Here is a 25,502-nt window from a genome sequence, read left to right on the forward strand (position 1 = left end):
ATTTCTTCAGAAGACATGACTTAAACAACTAGAGTCGTCTGGGTTACTTTTAGGCTGCCTTTATGTGTTTTTTGTAGCTTCAAAGTTCTGGCCACCATTTACTTGCCTTGTAAGGACCAACAGAGCTGAGTTATTCTTCTGAAAATCTTCAATTGTGTTCTGAATTATTATTATAATTTTTTTAAATCCGTAAACATCTAATGGCATGAGGGTGAGTAAATGATGAGAGAATGTTCATTTTGGGGTGAACTATCTGTCAGGCAGATGTAATTGATTTTATTAACCACTAGATGGCACTTTCCAGTTGAAAATAACTGTTCAAATGAACAACAACTGTTTGTGCATTAAAGTGTGACCATGAAAATGCACCCGTTTTTGTTCATGTGAAATTTAATCATTTCAGTTTCGTAATGTTTTAAAGAACACGATCAGTTGCGCACTGGCGACCTGTCCAGGGTGTCCCCCGCCTTTCGCCCAATGTTAGCTGGGATAGGCTCCAGCCCCCCGCGACCCTGTACACAGGATAAGCGGTTGACGATGGATGGATGGATCAGTTGCGCGGAAATCCAAATGTGCATCTGAACACTTTAAAAGTATTACATTCTTATTATACTCTTATAACACTTTATAAAGACTCTTCATATGCCTTTGTTGTTTTTCCAATATGCACTAATTGAATCGTACGTGAATGATAAACGTAATTATTAGTATCATGAAGATTAACAGGCTTTAAGAAGAGAGTAATTATTTATTATGTTGGATTTGTCCGAAACCAATGAACGAAGATTTGTTTGTGAACTTCATGGGAGCAACATAGTTTTCACAGCGAGTTTTAGATCAATTCAATTTGAAAGCACAATAAACATATCTGCAATGTTTCAACGACTTGTGCGATCTCTGACTGCCCGTGCCTTCGATGTTTACTTTTATGTAATGTTAAAAATGTCCTGTTCAAGTAGCCCAAAAGGGCGGAGCAAGAATGAAGGGGGGTTGGAAAAACACATTCGGGCTGTGTTTTTCAAAACCTTGTGTGTCGCTTACCTAGGTGGCATTTTTGGGCATTTCATTAAAACAGCAGGGACACGTCGCAACTATCAGAAACGGCCATCTAGCACGTGTTTACAAAGTAAAACAGTTGAAAACCATCGTGGGAAGTGGGAATGACATCTTAGACAGCCAAAAATGATGCCTATTTAGGCTGCTCGCTACGTTTTGAGACGCTGCTTCGTTCTCATGAATCCCTATTGGTCAAACGAATGTTCCTACTGCCACAATACTGCACACACGTGATCATGCTTTTCTGTACACATGCACACACACACACACAGTAAAAAAGCAGGCAGTTAAAAGACAACGCCATGGCGTTTTGACCAACACTTTCAGCCCACATCCGTACAAACACCATGAACCCTCTCCGTTGACAAACACACATTCATGCACCCGTGATGGCGAGCGCGCTGCAGATGAAGCACTCCAGTCTGGAACACACACGGAAGCGCGTGATAGACCCACGGCGGAGGCAAGCTGCACTCTCATTCCTCAGCAACATCTCTCTGGACGGACGACCCGTGCAGGATGACGGGGACAATCAGATCGAGGAGGAGGACAGTTTGTTTGTGGAGACAAGGACTAAACAGATCCTGGTTTCTGCAGTGGGCCAGCAGCAGCAGCAGGCACTGGCCGCAGCAGCGAACCAGGCTCTCAGCAGTGCCCGAGCTGCTGCCTTCATGGCGGGGATGACGGGTCCAAGCGCGGCGGCCGCTGCTGCTTTTCCTCCTCCAGCGTACAGTGCGGATGCTGAGGGGGATGCTTGCAGCGCTCAGGTGCTTCAGTCTGTGTTGTGCCCCTCTTTTTCTGCGGTGCCACCGGCGACGAGGGGGAGACTGCAAACGTACACTCAGGGAATCCTGCCTGTATCCTACAGGCAGTCCAGCCAGAACTACTCAGAGGGGGGACAGATAGCCAACTCTGCCCTGGAGCTGCAGAGATCCAGGTAACACAATGCAATAAACCAAGTGGCATCTGCAAATAAATCATGCTTTAGACCATTTTCCTTTAAATTAACTGGTCCCAAGGTAGTGGTTTTACAGTGTGAAATCAGTTCCCATCTGAGTTCACACAGGTGTCCTTGCAGGGGTGTAGTTCATCACATTAACTATTTACACGTTCCACTAAGACCCCTCCCCCCTTATATCAGAATCAGATTGAGCGTTATTGCCAAGTGTTCTCACATACGCAATACTTTCTTTTTTTTTTTTTTTTTTATGAAAGGAGAAACAAGTGCAAACTGAAAATTACAGTGAGACACAGCATATAAAACAACAGAGTATAAATAGGCATACACATAATAGGACATATAACATAATGGCTTATGTACATGACTTGTGCTAGTGGTAATGTATGTGCAAGGTAGGGGTATGTACAATTATTTAATTAAATATGTGAATTTATATATGTACATGAGGTATTCATTTACATTATTGCACTTTTGCTTTTACTTTGTTTAAAGTAAAAGTAAAAGTTGCTCCACAAGCTATTTATGCACAAGCTGTTCATTTTTCATTCTCAATATTTAAAAATGTAACATATGGTTACTCTTAATGTGCAAATAATTAGGGTAAAATAAGAAAATACCTTGTGAAGCTGTATAGTGGGTGATTACCTAGATTTTATTGAAATAGATTATCTGCCATTGAACTAATGGTCCTGTTAGACACATCAACCACAATCCCTGAAAAAACGAATCAATAATCTTCATTCAGATTTCTGCATCATTCAATAATATACTAAGTGACCTGTATTCTGCAGTTAATGCAGATGACACAGTTTGCATGAGTGAATTTCAGTTCATCCTGATGTTTGAATATGCTGCTTATTTTCAGTGAGACCAATACATAGTCATTGTAATTTTTTTTCATGATCTATGCTTGTTATTATGGATGTTTTATATGCACAGGCTCTTATCTAACAGCTGTTGGAGTAGCATTTTCTTCTTTTTTTAAATAGAGATGTTTTATTACATTTCCTGTCTGCTCTTTTCCATACAACAAAATTGGGGTGGTGATTCAACATATCAAGGTCAAAAAAGCAAAATAAGCAACATAAAATAATCAAAAAAGTAGTCCATATGACTTGTGTACTGTATTGCATGCAGAAGGCTTCTACAGTAAAAGCTTTTTTTGAGGAACCAACCAAAATTTACAACCTAGTCTTATAGAATGAACATTATCATTACTACATTTTTGCAAACTGACTTTTACGTGCTGAATTCTACGTTTTGCCCCAGTTTCATGGAGCGTTAAACACTAGAGGCACTACAACGTGCATTTTATTCACTTTCACACAAATCACGACTACAACGGCTGATTATGACTTTATAAACACATATTTTTCGCACTATTACTCAAACTGCTATGTTATGATATCCAAATATTTGTACTCGAACGCATCATTTGAAAAATTATAAATTGTATAGCTTTTTAACGTATTACAGAGTCAGACTCACCTAACACACCTATTCCAATGAGATTAGCTTCTGGGGCAGCTCACCTCAGCATGTTGGACTTGGAACTGAGAAGTCTGTAGTTTGAACCCAGCCAGACAATCAAGCTGACACATGAGATGAAAACATCATAGAAGCAACATGAAATTCAGAAAATGTGCTTGTTTTTGGACACTATTGGTAAGGTTTAGTTTAAAGTTTTAGATTCGGGAGGTATGTTTTACTCATTAAAATATCCATCTAATATTCACCTTGAAAACATCATCTGATTATGACACCATTTCACTTGCTTTTGGCGCCTCCTGCTGGACATTTCACTGGGAAACTGCAGCCAAACATGTTATAAGGCATGTAATTTTATTTTGCAAACATTTTGCCACGGTCACATAATATTAATGAGACCAGGCTGAAAAGTTAAGTTGTTACTCGCTGCAAAGCTTTTGCTGAGCTCTAGCTCCCAAAGACAGTTGTCTGGCGCTCGACAATATCATCAATATCATTGGTTCTCACTTGTCAATGACACAACAGGTTTAAATGTGTGCAAGAGTTAAAGAGATTTGAGAGCTATGGCAGAGGGGAAGATTTTCAGAGGGAAGTTAACATGTGTTCACAATAATTGAGCGTTTTTGGCAACACACCATTGATCATAGACAGCACAGTGAAAAAATAAATTAGTTCGATTACTGCCTCGGCTCCATTGCTGCATTTAATGTGAAAATGTAACATTTTGAGAAGCTACACTGCTACTCATCAGAAAAAGCTGCACTATTGTGGAAACAGCTGAGTGAAAGTCACGTTACTGAACAATTAACTACTTAGTAGCATCTCTGCTTTAAGTTATTTACTCCCTAACACTATTGTCAACTTTGTCATTTGCAGAAAATACCCACACACCTTGAATGTATAGAGACCTTTTCATACCTATTCTGAAAATACACAATTTCTCATTATCATCAAGGCAAAGATAAGTTATATTCCAGTAAGCTGTATTAGTTGAATGGATGTGAGGACAGTATTGTATTGCTGATTACAGTAAATGCCCCTTAAAAACACACAAGCACACACATATATGCATACTTTCTCTTAAACAGTGTTGAGCTTGTTCTAAATGGGCAGCTGCTGGACACAAACACAGGTTCTAGGCAGGATGCCCAGTCTCCACACTGACTCTCCCTCCTTCCTCCACTCCCTGCCTCTGACCTCCACTTCCTCTCCCAGACTCTCCTGCCTGGCCTGCCATTTTCCACCAGGAAGACCCAAAACTTCAGAAGAGCTGCCAAGAGCAGCCTGTGTAGAGAGACTGTGCAGAGTAATCATGTCTCTGAAGTGCTGACACAGGCCTCCAAAGACAACACGTACACACACACCCTACATGACCCTGTGCTTGTAAGCCTTCTGTTAAGCTACCAGACAATCTAACATGATTGGGCCAGTCCAGGAAAAAGCATTTTTGCAGTCCTGTCAGACCACACTTTGTGAAGAGTGCATTATGTAATTGTTTATGGCTGGCTATACGTCTATGTGAATAGCCCATGTCTTTCTGGTGCCAACTTAATCTTGCCTCTCAACTGCAACACATCTTCAAGACAGCTAAATAGAGAATGATGTTATGAAAGTGCAATTTTAGAGAGCAGATTGGCATGAATGGGACAGTTTTTCTTCCCCCACATTCTTTCAAGGCTTGCTTTGTCCCTAATTTATTCTTGACCAAACATTAAAGTTTCCCAACTGATTGTTGGATGTGTTTACTTTCATAACTAGTGAAACAAGCCATGTTTTGGATGGATCATGTCCTTTTCCTTTGTATTATGTGGTTAGCTGGCATTACTGAGAAATTACACTGACATTTTTTCTCCAGCAAAAGACATGGTGTCAGGATAAGGTTTTAAATCAAACTCTAAAACCAGTATCAGATGTGGTGGAAATTGCAACCAGGCAAATGTTTGCCAGGGCGTGATAAAAAAAAAACTCATGGGCCACCAAGTCTCGTTGTTCTAAAGGTTTTCAGGAACAAAGGGCTTTTACAGGATTAGATCCAGTTGGTCACTTAACAGTGATCTGTGGTATTTTAAGGATTGAGGTAAAGGAAATGATGTTGTGTCATAATAGCAAGCAGTCATAATAGCAAGCAGATGTGGTGTTTAACTACCGGTCTGTGTGTTTGGGCTTTCTATTGAGTTTTGTAAAACACCCGGCTGATGAAGGACATGTTGTATGTTGATTTATCATAATTAAATTGGACAACATCGTATATTGCTGGTTATATTCTAAGGCAAATTAAGGCTAATATACTTTGGTTTTCCACGTGCCGGTACTTTTGATGCACAGTGTGCGTGATGCAAATTTCGTAATCAGCACAGTACACGTACACTGTCCACACGCAGCCCATGGGTATACTTAGTTTTTCCACATGATATTCCATCTCGCACATGGTTAAGCATTCAGTTTTTCAAAGTAAACACATTCTAATATGACACGCTTGACGCATGCGCACTATGACTGTTTTGTTATAGCCTACTCTTTATTACATTCAGTGGCAGGCGCATACGCAGACAATGAGGACAGAAACGGACTCTACGTGTCTAGAAAAACAGGGCTACATGTGTAGTGGCTCTCAGAAAACCAAAGTATGCTTTGGCCTAATATAACACGCTTGACATATGCGCACTATGACTGTTTTGTTATAGCCTACTCTTTATTACATGCAGTGGCAGGCACATACAAAGACATCGAGGACAGAAACGGATTCTACATGTCTAGAAAAACAGGGCTACATGTGTAGTGGCTCTCGGAAAACCAATGTATGCTTTGGCCTACACACGGACATTCTGCATCTATGTGCACTCTCTGAATATTCGCCAGGCATTGACAGTACTAAAGAGTATCACAAGGCAGTCGTAGAGCACATGTGTTGAACGCACCTTACGGATTGCTGCCTAAAGAGTAGGCCTATACTTTGAAAAGCTAGAGCACACTTGAAAAAATAAAGTATACCTGAGTCTTTAGTTTAGAGGTAGACTGATATATTGGTTTTACAGATTAAACGTTGCCGATAGTTGCTTTTTGGAACTATTGTTATCTGAAAAAATATATGTCGATAGTTGCTGATAGTTTTTTCATCATTTCATTATCTTAAAATAAGAATCCCCGGTGTGTTTCGGGCTTGTTTATACTCAAGTCCCTCGTTATGCAACAAATATAAAAATGTTCTGGTGATTTTGGTTGAACAATAAACTGCATCTGGAATTTTATTCATTTAGGGTTATTTGTCTGTGCTCATCATAGTAAGGAAAGAATAAGATTTTTTTTTACATTCTGTAAATAAATTTGAAAAACTATTGGCTGATTAATCGGTTATATGCCTTTCCCACGGGCAAAATCCACTGTCAGTCGACATTTACTTTAGTCTGCTGCCACAAGAAGTCCACTTGATAGTACAAACTATACAACAGTTAGTTATGTTCTTTAATTCGTCAGGACGAGCGGCATTCCAATAGTTCTGATATTTTGTATAAAAGCGTTGGAATGCTTCACTGTTTGTATCAATCAACTTGTCTGTGTTTGCGGTGTTCCAGACAGACCCAGTCTGTGCACTGCTCATTGACAAGTAATGGTTGATCTTGCTTTGGCTGTGATTGTAGCTAATTTCATTAGTGGTGTAAAAATAGACGTTTTTGTTTCTAAAATGTACTTTACTCAGTATTAATCATACTGTTGTATTGATTTTCAGTACAATGGCACCATTGCCTTTGTGATATTTCTTAAGTCTCTTATGTTAAAATACAATAACATTTGTGCTTTGACTCTCAGAAGGTGACTCATGCAATTCCTGGCTAGCCTAACTAAACTGTGAGAATAAACATCTTTGCTAGTAGCCTTGTACTGTTGATGGTGGACTGTAGAAGTCTTTCATAAACATTAGAAGTTTTGTGTATTGATGTTTTGACTGAGCTACTTAGTTTGGTCTGCTTGTGCTCATTGTTTTCTTTGCACTCCAAAAGTTTAATGTATAATCAACCAGAGACTTTGATCATTTGAAATTGAGATGTTCAAGCATGATCTCTTGATGTTTTTGAAATTCCTCCATAAGAGTTCAAGCAGCTTATGCAACCAAAGTGTTTTTTGAATTGACTCTTACACATGAGTTAAAAAAAAGCACAGAATGAGAATTTTTTTTTTTGTGGTTTAATTACAGTGGTGTACACTGGTGTTATTGGCTATTTTTGGAATGGAATACTAGTGTACTACATGCACTGAACACTGCATAACATTTTTTATATAGTATAGTATGTGAAACATAAGGCATTATACAAAGATAAACATTTCAATCAGTAGCATGCTACACTTTTGTCACATAATGTCATTACATACACGTTTAATTCCACTGAGCATTTTAATCCAATTTTGTGCAAAAATGTCATAAGCCCACTCAGATAATGAGTCAAGAAAGAGATTTTCAAATTGCAGCTGAAATTACTTCTAGTTCATTCATCACCGTGGAAGTGGAAGGTCAGGTCGAGTGCATTGCATTGTAAGATACACTATTCCATGCAGTGTGCTTTGTTGTATACTGTATATTTTGGTAGTTGTACAGAAGTTGGGTTGTGTTTTTCCCGTATCGTGGCCGGCCCACCGGGAAAAGTCCCTGTTCTCCCTATGGCCAGTCCATCCCTGAGTGAAGGGGATCCATTAAGCTCACAATTTTAAGGTGCCATCTTCTCCACAGAAGTTTTGAAAGTTGCCATGTCCACCATCTTGACATTCTTTGGTCATGCTAGCATCGCCACCTGATAGTAACTTCCACTACGCAAAGAAACCTGAGACTGTTGAGTGTATAAAGTTTGTAACATGTACATCATCCATGTTCTCGTAGTACACGTTTCATTGCATCTTTCATTGTGAACACTCGCACTACTTATACTACACAATGGTGTAGCAAAATACTACAAAAGTGGGGAAGTTAATGAAAAGTACACCATTTGGGTACTTGTAGTACACTACATTTTGTTGCAATTTTCAGTTTGAACATACTCTCACACTAATTATAGTATACTATAAAAGGACATAGAATAGTGCAAAAGTAAGCAGAAATGTCCATCCTACAGTGTTTTCTGACCCATGTCCTAGTTAGAAAGTCCATGTCCTATCTCAACCTTACAAAATTGGGGAAGTTAATGAAAAGATGAAGGAATGCTTACATATAGTATACATTTGTATAGGAGACTGAATTCAAATTTAAACTCTTCTCAGTTGACTGATTTCAGAGATCATTTGGCAGAAAGACGAGTGTTCTTCAGCCCATAATGCTCAGATGCAACAAGGCCTGGCTTGACCTGGTTTTGCGAGCTGCTATCTGTACTTGAAAAGCAAATATGAAAAAGAAAGAGTGTAAGCTCAGAGGAAAAAACGCTTATGATAGTGCCTTGAAATTTAAACAATTGTTGCTTGTGTGGCTTTTTCTCAAACTCCCAAGTGTATCGTACTTTATCAGCAAGCTAATGGGTTTTGCTTATTACCTCAGCCTGCAAGAAAGGAATGCGTTATGTGAAAGTGTAACTGAAATCTGTGCTGGAGCCGTGACTTATCCTCTTACAGGAGCTTGATTGTGGAACATTCTGTGTGTGAGCTCATATTACATCAGAAAAATAGCAAAGCTGAAAACCTGTGTGGCAACAGGTTTGGTTTTGATGGAAAACTTTAACCTGGATTTGAATTAATGCTCTAAACCCCACTGTGTTTGGCAACTTTCTAGTATGTAATGACAAGTTGCCACATAAGTTGTATGATTGACTGAAAAGGTGATTTGGGGAATGCTGTGCTGAAAATTATTTACTTGAGGCAATTGTCAATGGTTAAATGTACTCTTGAGTTTATGCATAGAGATTTTAAATATGTGGCACTTGCAACAAATGCTTTAAATTTATGTCAAGTATGTAAAGGTCTAATCATTCTGCGTAATGGTTTTTAAACTCTCTTTTCAAATTGCTCCAGTCGAATGGGTGAATCTCAAAATATGTCCAATTTTACTTTAAAACCAAAAGAAACAAATAAGAAATTATGTTTTACCTATAGAAAATTAAGCCTATTTTTCAGGCCTTTAAGATTTTGTACATTGCAAAATTATTAAGAGTGACCTAAATTTTCATTACTGCAATGTGAATAAATATGGTCATAATGAAATTATCATTACCACAATGTGACATGAAATACCATTTAAAATGTGAAGTATTTTTACATCATACCCTTGGTACAGCATTTAGTTTTCACTGATATTAATTAAGAAAATAACTGACCCTTCTCTAAGCTCCGCCCCCCTTGGTAACGGTTGCTCGCTCTGACAAGCTCTTCAGAACTCCCCATAAGAATGAATGGGATATTGCCATGAAGACACGATTTTTAACAAGATATTCTCATAAACAGAATTGAAAATATTATGAAGAAAGAAGAGTGACATTGTAATGCATATTTATTTAAATTTTCTTGATAAAGAAATTGTTAAATTGCACAGTAATTTGATAAAAAAAACTGTGGAGACTGTGAATCAGAATCAATTCAAATGATTATTACAATCACATGAAAAGAGAAAAACTTAATTTAATAGCGATTTCACATCTAATAACACTAGCGTAAGTGAACAGAACTGTTTATAATGTCTTGTACGATTTACTATTGCTTTTACTATGACTTGAATCAATACATACATTTATTAATGTTCAGTTAATAGCTTTAATCTTGGAGCAAATGTAGGTGTTATTGCAGAAGTTATTTGATCATTTGGGAATGAGGGCTGACAGAAAATAATGTCAAAATGGCAACAAAAAAAACAAAAAACAAAAAAAAGTAAAGTCCTAAAAGCAGTTTTCATTTTCTTTATGCAAAATATCTAATAATTATTTTTTCGTATTGATTTGCAGATAAATTTGACTAGGAAATTTTCCTGACAGGTTTCGTGAGAATCACCACGATATCACCAAGATGTAAAAGCCCCCTAAAACTGTTAGTAGTTAGTTAAATTTAAGCTTTTATAGACAGCTTTTCAGTCCAGGTTAATCATACATTTAGATCAGTAGTGTACTTGATGTCTAGTGATCAGAGTGTATCAGCAGCACATATGTTGTATTTCAAACTCGCCCTGTATTGGTGCAGAAATTACGCACATCACTTTTATAAATTAACAAAGGACTATTTGCAAAATGAAATACAAGCTTAACATGGACTGTGTTTGGATTGCTGTAGCACCACAAACTTACTCTTTTTTTGTCATGATGCAGACGGAGGCTGATATCTCAGCGGTCTTCACTGGAGACACTTGAGGATATTGAGGAAAATGCCCCTCTTCGCAGGTATAGCTACTTTGTGGGTCTGGATCGGCCCATTCTTGCAGAATATAGTAATGATATGTAGAAACACAGTACATGTGTATGACGTTTAATCAATAGTGTACATATCATGATTTATTTAAGCATTGTTTGGAGTATTACTTAAGTTAACATTGATATTCTATAACTATCTGGTTTTTGCTTTAAATGTGCTTTTGGTGTCGACTACTAACAGGGCTCAACAATACGGATGGCCCGCTGGACAGAACTACAACTTGCCCTATTGGGCCAGTGCTGTATTTTCACTAAATTTTACATTTGATGATCTTGTTAATGTGCTTTTCATGCCTTGCTTAAACCTTTGCAATCCTGTGATCTATTGAACGTTGTTGTTGCTTTAAATTCTGCTGATTTCAACTCATTGACAAGATAACATTATCTAGCTGTCCGTAATGATGGTAATACTCATTCTGACATGGATACACCATAACTTGTCATTTAAGGCATCAGTAAGAATGTAATGTTTTGCATCGTATGCCATCATTGTCCAGCAAAGCAATTTTATTGAAAAGAATACTTAACATTTAATGAAAAATTTTAATATTATTCCATGCACATAGACATAAAAAAAATACATTAAAAAAAACCTGTGGTAGGGCCAGTAAAAATTGTAGCAGGGCAAGTAAAAATCTGGGCCAGCAGAAAAAAATCCTTAAAGTTGAGCCCTGAACTAAAGCATTTTCTTAAGCTCATGAGTGTTTTGTTCTGTCATGTCATATCAGCATTAGTTTCTATAAAGAACAGTATTGACGCTGCTGTTTCATCTAGATGTCGAACTTTATCCGGATCACCACGACCAAAGAGTTTCAAGAAGGTCCACTTCATCAAAAACATAAGGCAGCATGATATGCGCAATGGAAGGTATGCTTGCATCTACCCAACAACCCACACAGAGAACCACATCCACATGTATCAAGTGTTTCTGCGAAAGACCCCCTAACATTATTCAGAGATTTTCCCTAGTTCTCTGTTTCCTTGTTTATTATTTAAGAGTTATTTTTCAAAATAATTTCACTCATTTTAGTGTAATTTTCCCACATGATAATCAAAATTTTGTGTGAGGAGCGAGGACACAATTACACATCGGAACCCAAATTTGAGACGCTCATGCTCTTTAGGTATGCTTTTTAGATACACTCAGAGACAACTTTATTAGGAACACCTATACACCTACTTATTCATGCAATTATCTAATCAGCCAATCATGTGGCAGCAGTGCAGTGCATAAAATCAAGCAGATACACATCAGAAGCTTCAGTTAATGTTCACATCAACCATCAGAATGGGGAAGAAATGTGATCTCAGTGATTTGAACTGTGGCATGATTGTTGGTGACAGACGAGCTGGTTTGAGTATTTCTGTAACTGCTAATCTCCTGGGATTTTCACACACAACAGTATCTAGAGTTTACTCAGAATGCTGCCAAAACAAAAAACATCCATTGAGCAGCAGTTCTGCAGACAGAAACACATTGTTGATGAGAGAGGTCAATGGAGAATGGCCAGACCGGTTCAAGCTGACAGAAAGGCTACGGTAACTCAGATAACCCCTCTGTACAATTATAGTGAGCAGAATAGCGTCTCAGAATGAACAACATGTCGAACCTTGAGGTGGATGGGCTACAATAGCAGAAGAACACGTCGGGTTCCACATCTGTCAGCCAAGAACAGAAAGCTGAGGCTGCAGTGGGCACAGGCTAACCAAAACTGGACAGTTAAAGTCTTGGTATCCCCATTCTTATAGTTGATGTGAATCAGACCTGTATCTGCATTATTTGATGAATTGCTCTGCTGCCACATGATTGGCTGATTAGATAATTGCATGAATAAGTAGATGTACATGTTTTCCTAATAAAGTTGTCACTGAGTGTATATTGCTTTATACTGTACAGTATATCACATATATAAGTATATAAACTTGAAAATGGAAGGAATTTCCTTTATGCAGATGTTTGTCAGTGTACTGCTTGTGTGACATTTTTTTTTTTTATCTCTGACTCTGAGGTTTAGTTAATCACAAAAAATGTCAAAAGTTTTTAGGTTGATAGTAGCACCAAATTAACTCTCTGAAGCCCAAAGATTTTGACTGTGTGTAATTTGTGATTTTATTTACTCACTTATTGCATTTATTCAAATTTTATTTATTCATTTATGTTCAAGGCATTGTAAATGGAAAACAAAATGTTGTGACAGGGTTTCCTATAGGCTTTTGGGGGCAAATGGCTAAAATATATACATTTGCAGTTTTCCAAAGATGTATAAGTCAAGGATGTAAACTACTCAACTTTCAGCTGAAGCAAACATGCCCAAATTGTTTGGTAAAATTTACACATTTTCCTATACATTTTTCAATCACTTAAAAGAGTTTCTTTAAGCTTAAAAACTAAACACTTTGGAAGCTAACTACAGCGGTTCAGATGTGTCCGAGAGCCGAAAGGACAAGATTTTCTCGGACTGTTTTATTATTATTATTATTTAATTTGACTTTTTTTTTACTTTCATGCTAGATCAATTATTAGTGCTTGATGAACTGATAAAGGAAATATAGGCACTTGAAAGGCTTGTCAGAATATTCAATTCACAAACTCATTGTTTGTTTGCATGCTAACATGTTTTGTTTTCCCAGTTGCCTCTTTATTTACTTCAAAGGTGTTTTTACAGGCAGTTTATCTTTTGTTTTTGTTTAATTTTTCTTATCTTTGTTGAATATTCTTTCAAACACTTTCCCACAGTAATTCAAGTTATGTACTGTGCATCTCTCCATCTTTGTCTGTGGTCCTGTAACCACTATATTGACAAAGCTCACTTAAAGTAGTTTATGTATCATTTTGTCTTTATAGGATAGTCCTTATCAGTGGCAGAAGATCCTTCTATAGTGTATTTTCTGTCCTGCCCTATCGAGATTGTAGCCAAACAGGGTATGTATTCTTCAGCATGCAAATCTTATCTTCCCCATCTATGTTTTGTTTTCCCTTCATCCTTCACTTTTTCCCAACCCCCCATTTTGAGTTCAATAGTTTTCTGGGCAGATAGAATGGGTCCATTTAATAAAATATTAAAGGGTAACTAAACACCTGCTCAGAGTCTGACTCCACCCACTAGAAATATTTGAAAATGCAGGAAAAGTGGGCAGACCCCGGCGGGGATAGAGGGAACGAACCGGGGGGGGCACCTCAGACTCTTAGTGACGGATTAATTGACAGCTGCTGTCAGACTCTATGTTATTATTATTCCTCACACGGTTGCAAGACGACATGTACATGAATCTGGCATGGTGAGCTGGAACCTGCTTACGTCAGCTGTCACCGCTTACGTCACGAAGTACCGCAAAAGCCAATAGGAAAATTCAACTGCAGTAGCCACCGTTCAACCTGAAGAGGGCAGCACTCAGACGTTTTTACACCATATATTGTAGAATTAAAACACTTTATACACAAATGTCAAAACAATTACTTGAATCAATGACCAGTACTAATAAAGCCCCATGCTTACAGATCATTAACTAAAAAAAGTTGGTTTAGGGTTTAGTTACCCTTTAATATCCTACTTTTAAATAATTATTTGGAATATGCTATGGCAGGTAAGGTACTGTTTGTACACACAAAGTGTGTCACTGGTTGCTTTATAAGTATGCATTTTCCCTGTTATGTTCTCATTATTCTGCAGATTTAAGAATGCAATATGCATAGATAATTTGTGCCAGAATTTGGTAGTAGGTGTGTACTTTCAATTCTTTGATAAACTAATGATACTGACCAACATGCTTGGGCATGCTTCTCATAGACCTCACCCTTGCTTTAGAAGCAGGTTGCTTTTGCCCTGGAACTGCAGCGGTTTGGCTTAAGATTTCTTTATATTTTACTTTAAGATTTAACATATCGTGCCATCTGCCTTGATATCTCACTTCTAATGGGATATCTCCTCTTATCTGGATCTCTGCGTTGCTTACTTAATCACACTTTAATGCAGTTTGTGCTCTTTAGAGTGACTTGTTCTTCAGTATTGAAGAAATATCACAGATATTAGACATTTCTGTTTATTAGTTGAACAAAATATTTCATGAGAGAAACATGAGAGTAGAGACTCTTGGCTGCTTGGCTTGCTTTTAAACAATAGCTACTAGAGAATATCTCAATTATTACAGTCTATGCAGATTGTGCTCTGTGTGGGAAGGTTTAGATTTGACCTTGAGCCCTGCTGTATCTGCCTTTTATTGATATATACTTATTAATGAATGAAAGTAATCATGCAATGAAAGTAATCTTGCAAAATGTGGAAAAAGGGTTTCGATATTTTCTAAAGGCTCTGTCAACTGGATAAAAGGTCAGAGTGGATACATTTAAAGGCCCCTTTTATTGGCTTAACCTGCATTGATTGAGGTATTGTGGAAGTTAATTTTACTTCATAACTATTCATTGCTTCACATTTTTAAAGGTACAGTTCACACAAAAATGGCAATTTACTCACCCCCATTCCATCTCAGATGTGTATGACTTTCTTTCATCTGAAGAACACAAACAAAGATTTTTCGAAGAAAATGTCAGCTCTGTAGGCCCATGCAGTGCAAGTGAGATGATTTTGAAGCTCCAAAATCTAAAAATCCAAGGGCAACCTAAAATAATCCATACAACTCCATAAAATCCATGTCTTCTGAAGTGATATAATAGGTGTGGGTGAGAAACAGATCAATATCTAAGTCCTTTTTATTTTACTTGCTCCTTTACGTGATATATATATATGTGTGTGTGTGTGTCTGGCAAAATAATATAAAAAAACAAACAAATAATAATTCTATTTTTGGGGATTCACATTATTCGTGGATATCGCCCCCTGCAGGGAGGATAATTTATGATAAAAAAAATGACGTTTCTCACCCTCACCTATGTCCTAAGTCATGTCTGACTTTTATGTTTCCATTACGTGGATTTTGGAGCTTAAATTTGTTTTTTTTTGCATTGTTTGCACCAACGGAGCTGAAATATTATTTAAAAAATCTTAATTTGTGTTCTGTAGAAGTAAGAAAGTCATACACATCTGGAATGCCAAGAGGGTGAGTAAATCATGAGAATTTTAATTTTTGGGTGATCTATCCCTTTAAAAATTCCCTTTAAAATTCCATATTAAACTTAAATAAATCCAGGATTTGCAATGTGGTCTAAGGCATTTGGACCCTAAGGTATACAGTGTTATATAACTGAATAGTGTGCACTGTTATGCAGTCGATGATGAATGGCCCATGACAGGATTTAACTTAATTTAGTTTGCTAATATTTTGGATTTGTCAATTGGCAGTAAAGTACACAGTATTGACTGAACAGTCTCAGTATAATTTTCTTGTAGGTTGTGCCAGCATATGGTTATGGTGAGCTCACTTTAGCCCCAGTAATGTCTCGGGAGTATTAGACGTTGCTGTATTCCTGATTGAGTGCTCACAACCTGAAACACACAAACAAACACACACACACACACACACACACACACAAGGTTTATGTCAGCAAACCGAACTGTATAGTACACTGTGGATGTAAGAGCTGCTAAGGACTCCTGAAAAGTTGGTTTTGTCTATAAATATTTATATTAAAAACTTCTGAGAGCACCTGTTCATTTTAGTTTTTGCTTAGTACTTTTCCATTGAACTGAACTTTGGATGGGTTCACAAGCAAAATACTTATAACTGCTTTCTCTAATGTCATGGGATCTGGGATAATTGATGCATCACTAAACATCTCACACATTCTCTGTGCCAGTCCTATGTGGTGATTTCTGCATCCTTCCATCAGCTTCTCATAAAATCCTTAAATACTTCATAATATGTTTCTAAGTCTGTGCATAAGAGGATTAATTAGTTAGTTATGCTGTAGTATTTTTAAATGTTGGCATATCTGGTACAGAAGCTGCATATTTAAGTGTCCATAACTTCTGGTTAGTTGGACCTTGTCTGTCTTTTATGACCTTGTTTTTTTTGTAATCTCTCTTATAGGGCTGCACAATTAATCAAAAAAAATATAAGGAACTAATCATGAAAAGTGTCAATTACGGAACTCTGTTTAGGTCTACTCCCATTGTTTGAAACGTATCACAAATGTTTGAATTGTAACAGTTGTCACATAATCTGTCTTGAATACAATGTCTTACATTCCTGTTGGTTTTGCAAGAAAATTGAAAGAATTGGTTGAGCCTTGTGTCATGATACAATAGTATTGCTATTCATTTATTTTACAAAGATTTACATTTTTGAAATATTTGCAAATATACCAAGTAACACAGTTGATTCTGTGACTTTGTGATTTATACATTTTATACATTTAAGTGTTAAAAACTTTATATGCATATTATATTATATGAATATTATGATAATAAACAATGTTTGATATCAGTATATTACTTTAATTCAAACATGAATACTGTAGTATTGTTCTCCCCCCACCCCCTTTAGAGGCCAACCCTTTATATTGTACTGTCATTTTTTTGTAATTAAAGTTCCTTTCAATCCTAAAAAAGTCATGCAGATGAGCCAAGCAGTGAGCACAGCAGATTTATGATGGCAAATGTTGAAGAAACATGTTTAGTATGTATGTTTGGCTGTAAAGGCTGTTGTCTTGACAATGCAGGGATGTGAAGGCAGAGAGCGGACGCCAGCGACACCCCTCCGGTGGCATGAGTGTCAAGGAGATGGTGCTCGGTCTTGAAGGTGTTGAATTGGGTGCAGATGGCAAGGTGAGTGAACAAAACAAATATTGAGATACTTTGAGTAATTCAGCCAAAAATGAAAATTCTGCCATCATTTACTCACCTTAGTCACTATTGACCCTGTTTACACCTAGTATTAAGCTGTGTTTTTGGTGATTGAATCACATATGGTCGCCTAAAAAAACTGATTTAAACAGGGTCTAAAACGTTTTGTGAATGAATCACAAAAGCCACATACTTATTTGATGTGTAAATGCTAACCCGTTGTGAATGCATCCCAGACTGCAGTGAAGCACCACTTCTCACCTGTCTATCAACCGCTGTGCTAAAACAAGAGTTTAAGCTTTGACGGTTAAGAAAATATGCAATAAAGTGAATGGTGACTTACAGTTGACTGAACATTCTGCCTAAAATTCATGCATGTTTGACACGAAATGAGAGTGAGTAAATCATGACAGAATTTTCATTTTAGGGTGAATAATCAATCACTTGTATTGCAAGTGAATATAAATTTTATGACCCTGTTTTATGACTAGTTCAAAGAGTTGCGAAAGATACATCAGTAATGTTGATGAATGTACGAATCACTCCACAGACTGTTTCATACACACAGTTCCTGTATCCAACCAATGTCCTTGGTCGTCGAAACACCATCGACTCCACGTCATCTTTCTCTCAGTCTCGTAATGCCAGTCACCGCAGCCTCAGTCTGGCACGTGCCAACAGTAACCAGAGTAGCCTTGATGCAGGTCTGTATGTCAACGCCCTTTAATTTTCTCTCACTCTTCCTGATATGCTCTGAAAGGCTCTACCTGTTTGCTTTTAATTAGCATTTTGGTAAGACTTCAGTTTAATAAGGCCACAGTTCTGAGCAAGGTCATGAACTTCTTGATACAAAATGCTTACACTATTGTCGAGTGTCCTACCAAAATAAAGTGTTCTCTGTGTTGTTGTGTATCAAAAACATTGCTAGAAATATACTTACCACATGGTATTTATTCAAAGTCCTTGTTTAGGATATTGCAGAATGCACCGTCTCATCACATCTGTTTATTTGTTCTCTGTTATACTGCAGGGAATGAACTAGGAGATTTTAGGGAGTATGACCCAAATCTTCTGGATGACCCACAGTGGCCATGTGGAAAGCACAAAAGAGTGCTCATATTTCCCTCGTACATGGTGAGATGTCACGTAGCACAAGACATGACTGAAGGATTTGTCTGCGATTTGTTCCAATTCAAACCCAGAGGGACGTTATACTGCTCTGAGCAACAAATGTTGGCATACAATATGAGTATAAACTATACAATACAATGACTGTGGATAGCATAGCACAGATCTTTGGACAGAATCTGAAGAGAAATGTTTGAGTTCTCTTGCAGACTTTGGCGTCTTGGCCAGTTTGGGATATTATTGAGACCTCTTCTGAAACTCTAGAGGAGACTCTGCATTTAAATTGAGATATTAAGGAGACCTTAATGTGTGTTTTTTATTTCCTACAGTAGACAGGACATCTTTTAGCTCACTCATTGGCTTGGCTGTATTTGTTTACTGTTACAGACACTTTAACAGTGTGAACTTGAATCTCAAGTTGTCAGTTAATTAGTAATGGACTTCATGTTGGAGAAATACCAGCGTGGTCACCTTGAGAAATTGTTGTCTCTATTCCAAGCGCAGGATATGAGAATGGGCAGAACAAGACAGCGTCACGTACGCCACGTACCTCTTTGTTTCCATATAACAGCTAGAGGCTGAAAGTGATTTTTTTTTTTACATATTTATGTACGTAACAGGAGACATTCTGTCCATTTCCTATTCAGCTCTGTTTTTGTTTTAGTATTGTATTTTACTTGAACTCAACACAAACAGTGCAGGAGACTTTCTTCCCCTTCCTTCTTTTGCTTATTTCATGCTTGTGACAATTGCTTTTGTGTATTAAGAAGAAACATTGCCAGCAAGAATAGATGAAGGAATGCTTTTTCTTTGCTTTGTAGTTTTCATGCACACACAGTATGAGAAGACAAGACCCTGGAACACTTTGTAATATTATATTATCGCTTAAATTAAATAACCAAGAAACCAATAATCCTCCATCACTGTTAGAGTGTACATACTGATAAAATGTAAACTTTGAATGCACTGTAAATCTCTTTGGATAAATGCATCTGCCAAATTCATAAAAATGTAAAAATATTGACTTTAGCAATACTCATTTTTTTATAAATTCAACCAGATGTCTATAAACAGCATGAGCACCCCTGTTTAATAGGATAATCAATAAGAAATCAATCGGTAATGAAGTGTGAACCAAAAACTATCATGGGATTTATTCCCATGCAAATCCCTAATCCTGAAATTCCAAACATGCTTTGTGATGATTCAATGTAATGGAAAACAGTGGCTCTATCACCCTTGCTATGTCTATATACTCATATTGAAGCTTGACGACCAGTCTTAGTGAATATCCACCACTGTCTGCTTCTTCACAGACCACAGTCATTGAGTATGTCAAGCCCTCTGATCTCAAGAAGGACATGAATGAGACCTTTAAGGAGAAGTTCCCTCACATTCGTCTTACACTGAGCAAGATAAGAAGGTAAAGATGTTTGGCGACACAAATGAAGTCTGTCTTCGGTGTGTCTGATGATTATATTAGTAAATCAATCTACACACTGAATCTTAAACAGACTTGGGGCAGGGTGTATTCCAACTTTGACCTAACATTAATGATTTTTTGACCATACTTCAGAGATTGTATCTTGTTTACAATATAGCCTATATCATGTTACATATGTTCTGAATATTACAGTATTTAAATGGAAACATCTTGTAAAAAATCTTAATCTTTCCAATGTATTGAGAAAAGTTATTTAATTAAGACTTAATCCAGAACACAGGTCTAAATGCTTTTCTCTTTGACCAACGCAAAACGTGTAATTTTTAATCTTATAAGATTAACTTTATAATGCAAATTGCCAATGTGAAAAACTCTTAAAATTGCACGGAGTCATTTTTTGTTTATGTTGTCTTGGTTACACTGACACTTAGTGGTGTGGATACAGCATCATTCAAACTCAATAGTTTTTAAAAAACGATGCCACTGTAGAAATTCAGTATTTGCAGTCAGTCATGAGTAATCTAATTAGTGTCCAATAACAGGGCGGTTACTAAGATTAAGCAATAATATTCTGCTGTCATGTGATATGAACATGGCAGCCCCAAAGAGGAGACCCTCTTCATGTAGAATAAAACAGCTTTTAAACTGTTACTTATATGACTGTAGTCTTCATCTTATGTGAGTGCTCATAATTTTATTCATTTGTTGTAAACTTACTACTAACTTCTTTAGGAGTAAAACCTTTTTAATGAGAAAAATTTACTGAGTTCACCTTTAACAGGTGCTTTAAAAATTAGAAGTGTTCCGCTTTCATAACTGTTGAAATATGATCATTTTACTGTACACCATACTGTCAAACATACAGTGAAAACTGTAAAGATGGGAAAGTTCTCGATTACAATACAGTAAATATTGTGTCACTCACCAACAAAATATATCGAATAAGAGCCCTAAGAAAAAAGCAGAGTTTATAAATTGTCTTTTTGTAGCCTATAACGTAGGTGTGACGTAGAAGTATAAATCGACCTTAAGTATGAGCAACAGTAATATTATACACACAAACACACATAAGACACAGGTTAGCCATTTAAAAGTGTTTACCATTTTACATAAATCAACATTTGTTCCCATGTTCTAGCCTGAAGAGAGAGCTCCGTAAACTAGCTCTGGAGGAGTGTGGCTATGAGGAGTCCACAGTGGCCATGGCTTTTGTTTACTTTGAGAAGCTGGTGCTGCTGGGTAAACTCAATAAACAGAACCGTAAACTCTGCACCAGTGCCTGCGTGCTCCTCGCAGCCAAGATCGGAGGAGACCTTAAGAAGCATGAAGTCAAGCTCCTGATTGACGTGAGTTCATGGTCCTCTCCAGCTCATTACTTGACAATGTTGTGTTAAATTTCACTGATGTTAAAATACTTCTATCCCAGCTTAATGTGCACAGACAACTTTAAGTTAGCCATTCGTAAGTTCATTTCCCCAAAGAGTGTTAATTCTTTGGCGCTATTCAAAATGTATAACTTATTTATCAAAAATCTCTTTAACTTGATAGTTTGTCTCTTAATGTATAACAAATTTAACTGCAATGGGGCCTTGAGATAGAAAAGGGGCAATGTAACTCAAAATGAGCATTCTTTAAATCTTAATTGTGATTATTTTTGGATGTTGTGTAATGTCTTCTGTGTCTTATGTATAATCAAAGGCCCTGATCTCTTTCCATCTAGAAACTGGAAGAGAGGTTTAGGGTGAACCGGCGAGAGCTAATCGCCTTTGAGTTCCCCGTTCTGGTGGCCCTCGAGTTCAACCTGCACCTCCCAGAGCACGAGGTCATGCCCCATTACAGACGCCTCCTGCAAAACTCCTAGCAACAGATCCCCATCAGGGGAGTGCTCCTTCTCTCCTGATCTTCTCAACCCAAGATCTACTTGACCAGAAAGCTCCTATGCACATCACCAATGTCCTCGATCATCTCAAGATGTTGGCATGAAGACACTATTTCACTGTTCTCAAAGATTTCTTCAGCCAAAGTGACAACTCTATACTGAACTCTTGTTGTTTTTAATAACCTTTCTAAAGGGAGTATCTTGTTTCCTGGTGCTTTGAGTTCTCAGTTCTTTGGGTGAGTTTTAAGTGTTTGTTTCTCCAGTTTAATTTTGCCTACTTGCTGGGTTATGGTAAGTATTACGGCCCAAGAGTTAAGGAAGGGAGATACTGTTTAGTGTGTTTCCAAATAAGTTCTAAACAGGTTTGGGCTGCTTGATTTTGCATTCTTTCCACAGATTACAGTATTCCTTTATTTCTTCTTTCAGAGCATGTTTCATCTTCCTTAATCCCAAAGTTTGACACTCTGCCAAATCTCACTAGTTTCTCTGCACTTGCGCTTTCTCAGTTGAGAGCCTTAAAACTGGAGGCTTGAGAGTCCAATAATTAGAAACTCTCAGAAGTATGTGACTGTTCCTCGCTGAACTTCTCATTCTACAAGTGCACTTTTTGAGTGTTTGGTATGGCAGACCTGTGGGGCATCTGCAGAATCTCGTGGTAGATTGTTCTTCATCTCATTTCCTCATATAAATGAATTTTAGCCAGCATTCCTGCTTTTAGTCCTGTCGAAAAGACCAGCATGCATTTGACAATGCACATTAAATGCTGGTTAAACAGCATGATCATTCTCGTGAAGCTGGTTGACCAAGGAAGTCCTGTTGGTCTGTTCAGCAGGAAGTTTAGCCACCACACAAAATAATGCTGTAGATTATAATAGCAGTATCTCTGGTGGGAGTTTTATAAAGTTCTTAAGGGGTAAATTTATGTACTCCTGATGTTTTTCTACCATTGTGTAGTGGTGTGGCTTGCTGCACTCTTGGTTACTGTGTCCATGCTCTATGTTAGAGTGGATTTTGAGCACATTCGTAGTGCTACACTGTTTTAAGCGACATCAGGTCATACTGCTGAGAGTCAACGCTAACCATTTTGCCTACCTGGGCCCAGCCGAGTGGTGGGAAATGCCATCTGTGTGACTCGTATTATACAGTGTTGACCAATGCTTGCACACCATAGCAGTGTTAAGAAAAAACTTGCGTTTGAATTGTAAATGCTACTTTTTTAAAATTAGTGATTTGATGATCATTTTAAATCAGCTTCTTCTGAACTAGATATTTGTTTTTCTATCGCCATTGATGGTACAGAATTTAGCGTAAGCAGAATGTTATCTCATAGCGCCCTGTGTTGTCTGTGTTACTACGTTAATAAGGGGCCTTCACATTGAACACGTTTTTAATTGTTGTTCTATGTAAACATGAATTAGACGGACTTCTTCGACAGTTGCGCCACACCTCACTGTTTTTTTCAACGTGTTTTTAAGACAGCATATCAATATAAAATAACTTTTAAAAAAGTGTTTTGAGACACCTGCATTCTCTTCCGGATGTTGCACTGCATAACATTTTTTTAAATGCAAGAGCGTGTCAGTCTGAATGGTCCCTAACTCTGTTTTTAAATCAAGTACAGTATGTGTAAGGTGTATTATATTCACTATGCACTACTAAGTTATGAACAACAGTTAGAGCAAAAAATCTGTTCAGAACTATCCAATCGTGGCAGAAGGAATCAAACATTCTTTCAGAACAGTAATGGCAAACTTGCCCATTTAACCTTAATTGTAAGATTATTAATGCTTAGAATGTGAAAAGATTATTGCAAACAATATTTGATCTTGAGAAAATGCACTTTAGGATTTGTTAGCGAGTATCTTGGATGCCAAAACCGATGAACATTTGTACAAGGCATTTGTGTAAATATGCTGCTTTGCTTCTTCAGTAAAAAAAATAAATAAATAAATGTAATTTCCGAGAGACTTTATTGATTTCAAATATTTGTATTTTTTATGTGTATGTGTGTTTTTTCAATATTGTAAAGATATTGTAAAATACTTTCTCCTTTCCAAGTTTAATATGCAGAGACAATTATAAGTACTGTAATGGCATATGATTATTACTTTGTAATGTTTCAATTTTGTGGCTCTATCAAAATAGTGCTCTGTTTGTGTAAGAATCCAGACCAGATAGACACTGCAACACTGGCTCAACCAATGGCATGAGTTGGGGGAGGGACAGTTTGTTTGTCTGACGAATGGCAGTTGTGAGCATTTCGAGGAAACCTTGTTTAAAACAGTTATTATTTTTGCAATTCCTTATTATACTCTTCACCTTTAAAGACTAAACAGTGCATGAATTGTAACATACTGTTTTGTCTCTTTTTGTCTCTCTAAACTCATCTCTAGTTCTCTCTGTAATGTCTGCAGTTCAAGCAGTGGCCATTCCCCGGACCACCCGACATATAAGAGAATATTCTTTGACTTCAAATATATATTTATAAAATAGTTTGTTAAAAAAAAAAAGAAATTCTGATTCAGAAAGTGTTAAAAAACTGTTTGAATGTGGCACTTCTCTGTTGTTAGGGAAAATGTGGTTAACAAAAAATAATAATAATAATACATTGGGCGAAACCTTGGCCCATACATTTTTATTGAGGCTCACTCAAAAGTAATTTCCTGGCTGCGCCCTTGAGTTCAAGTAGGTTTGTTCTGTTAATTAGGAAATGTGTGAAACGCCATTCTTCACTTTTTAAAAAGTGAGAAAATTGTAATAAATTGTAGAGAACTGCCCCTCATGGTGATAGTTACATTCACAATGATACTCTTGGCTTACATCATCGTCTCATGTCTTTCAGCCACTCTCTCTCCCCTGCAACTCACAACTAGGCCTGGCTCTGCCTCAAACAGATGTTAGAGCATGCTCAATTAAACAGTGTTGGTGCAATTTTAGAAGCACCCACAGAGATTTTGATATGGAAATGGGCCTGCTCACAACTCACTAGCTTGTTTTTACAAGACACTGTATGAGGTCATCCTAGACAGCAAACTCTCCTCTGTGGACAACATTGTGGAAACTGTTGGGTTCTGCTGAATCATAAAGAAAATCAGAACATTACTTACCTCCTCTTTCAAGTGCAGATCTCACTTCATGTGTAGTGGCTACATGCATCTCAAGAGCATCTACAGCAATGCAGGACAAATATGGGTTTAACCTCTGCAAATTTTCTCGTTCAGCACGTTTCTGGCCTGCAATGCTAACAATGGCCAGACACTCTGTTACCCTCCATCCTTCATCAAAGTGTACACTTGAGCCTGGCTGATGTACTCTGCTTTTTCTGGCCCATCTCTGCCCATTTCTTTAATATGAAACTCCAGAAATGTCCCCTCTTTATGCCCTAGTGGTAAATCAAGCTCCCAGTCACTCGCAGAACAGACAATTGCATTCAAGC

At 37.4% G+C, this 25,502-nt stretch overlaps 1 protein-coding gene across 1 annotated transcript; it reads left to right on the top strand.

The window, feature by feature from the left end:
* The first annotated feature begins 845 nt into the window (after nucleotides 1–845).
* Nucleotides 846–24,399, top strand: LOC127644599 (CDK5 and ABL1 enzyme substrate 1-like). The gene is made up of 10 exons (XM_052127852.1): nucleotides 846–1,993; nucleotides 10,774–10,845; nucleotides 11,650–11,742; nucleotides 13,721–13,798; nucleotides 17,492–17,597; nucleotides 18,166–18,319; nucleotides 18,646–18,749; nucleotides 20,060–20,166; nucleotides 21,326–21,533; nucleotides 21,908–24,399. The coding sequence occupies exons 1-10, from the start codon at nucleotides 1,446–1,448 to the stop codon at nucleotides 22,046–22,048; spliced, it is 1,611 nt and encodes a 536-aa protein (XP_051983812.1). The 5' UTR covers nucleotides 846–1,445; the 3' UTR covers nucleotides 22,049–24,399.
* Nucleotides 24,400–25,502: the final 1,103 nt, after the last annotated feature.

The sequence above is a fragment of the Xyrauchen texanus genome, chromosome 6, assembly GCF_025860055.1.
Source record: "Xyrauchen texanus isolate HMW12.3.18 chromosome 6, RBS_HiC_50CHRs, whole genome shotgun sequence".
In the NCBI taxonomy this organism is placed as follows: Eukaryota; Metazoa; Chordata; class Actinopteri; order Cypriniformes; family Catostomidae; genus Xyrauchen; species Xyrauchen texanus.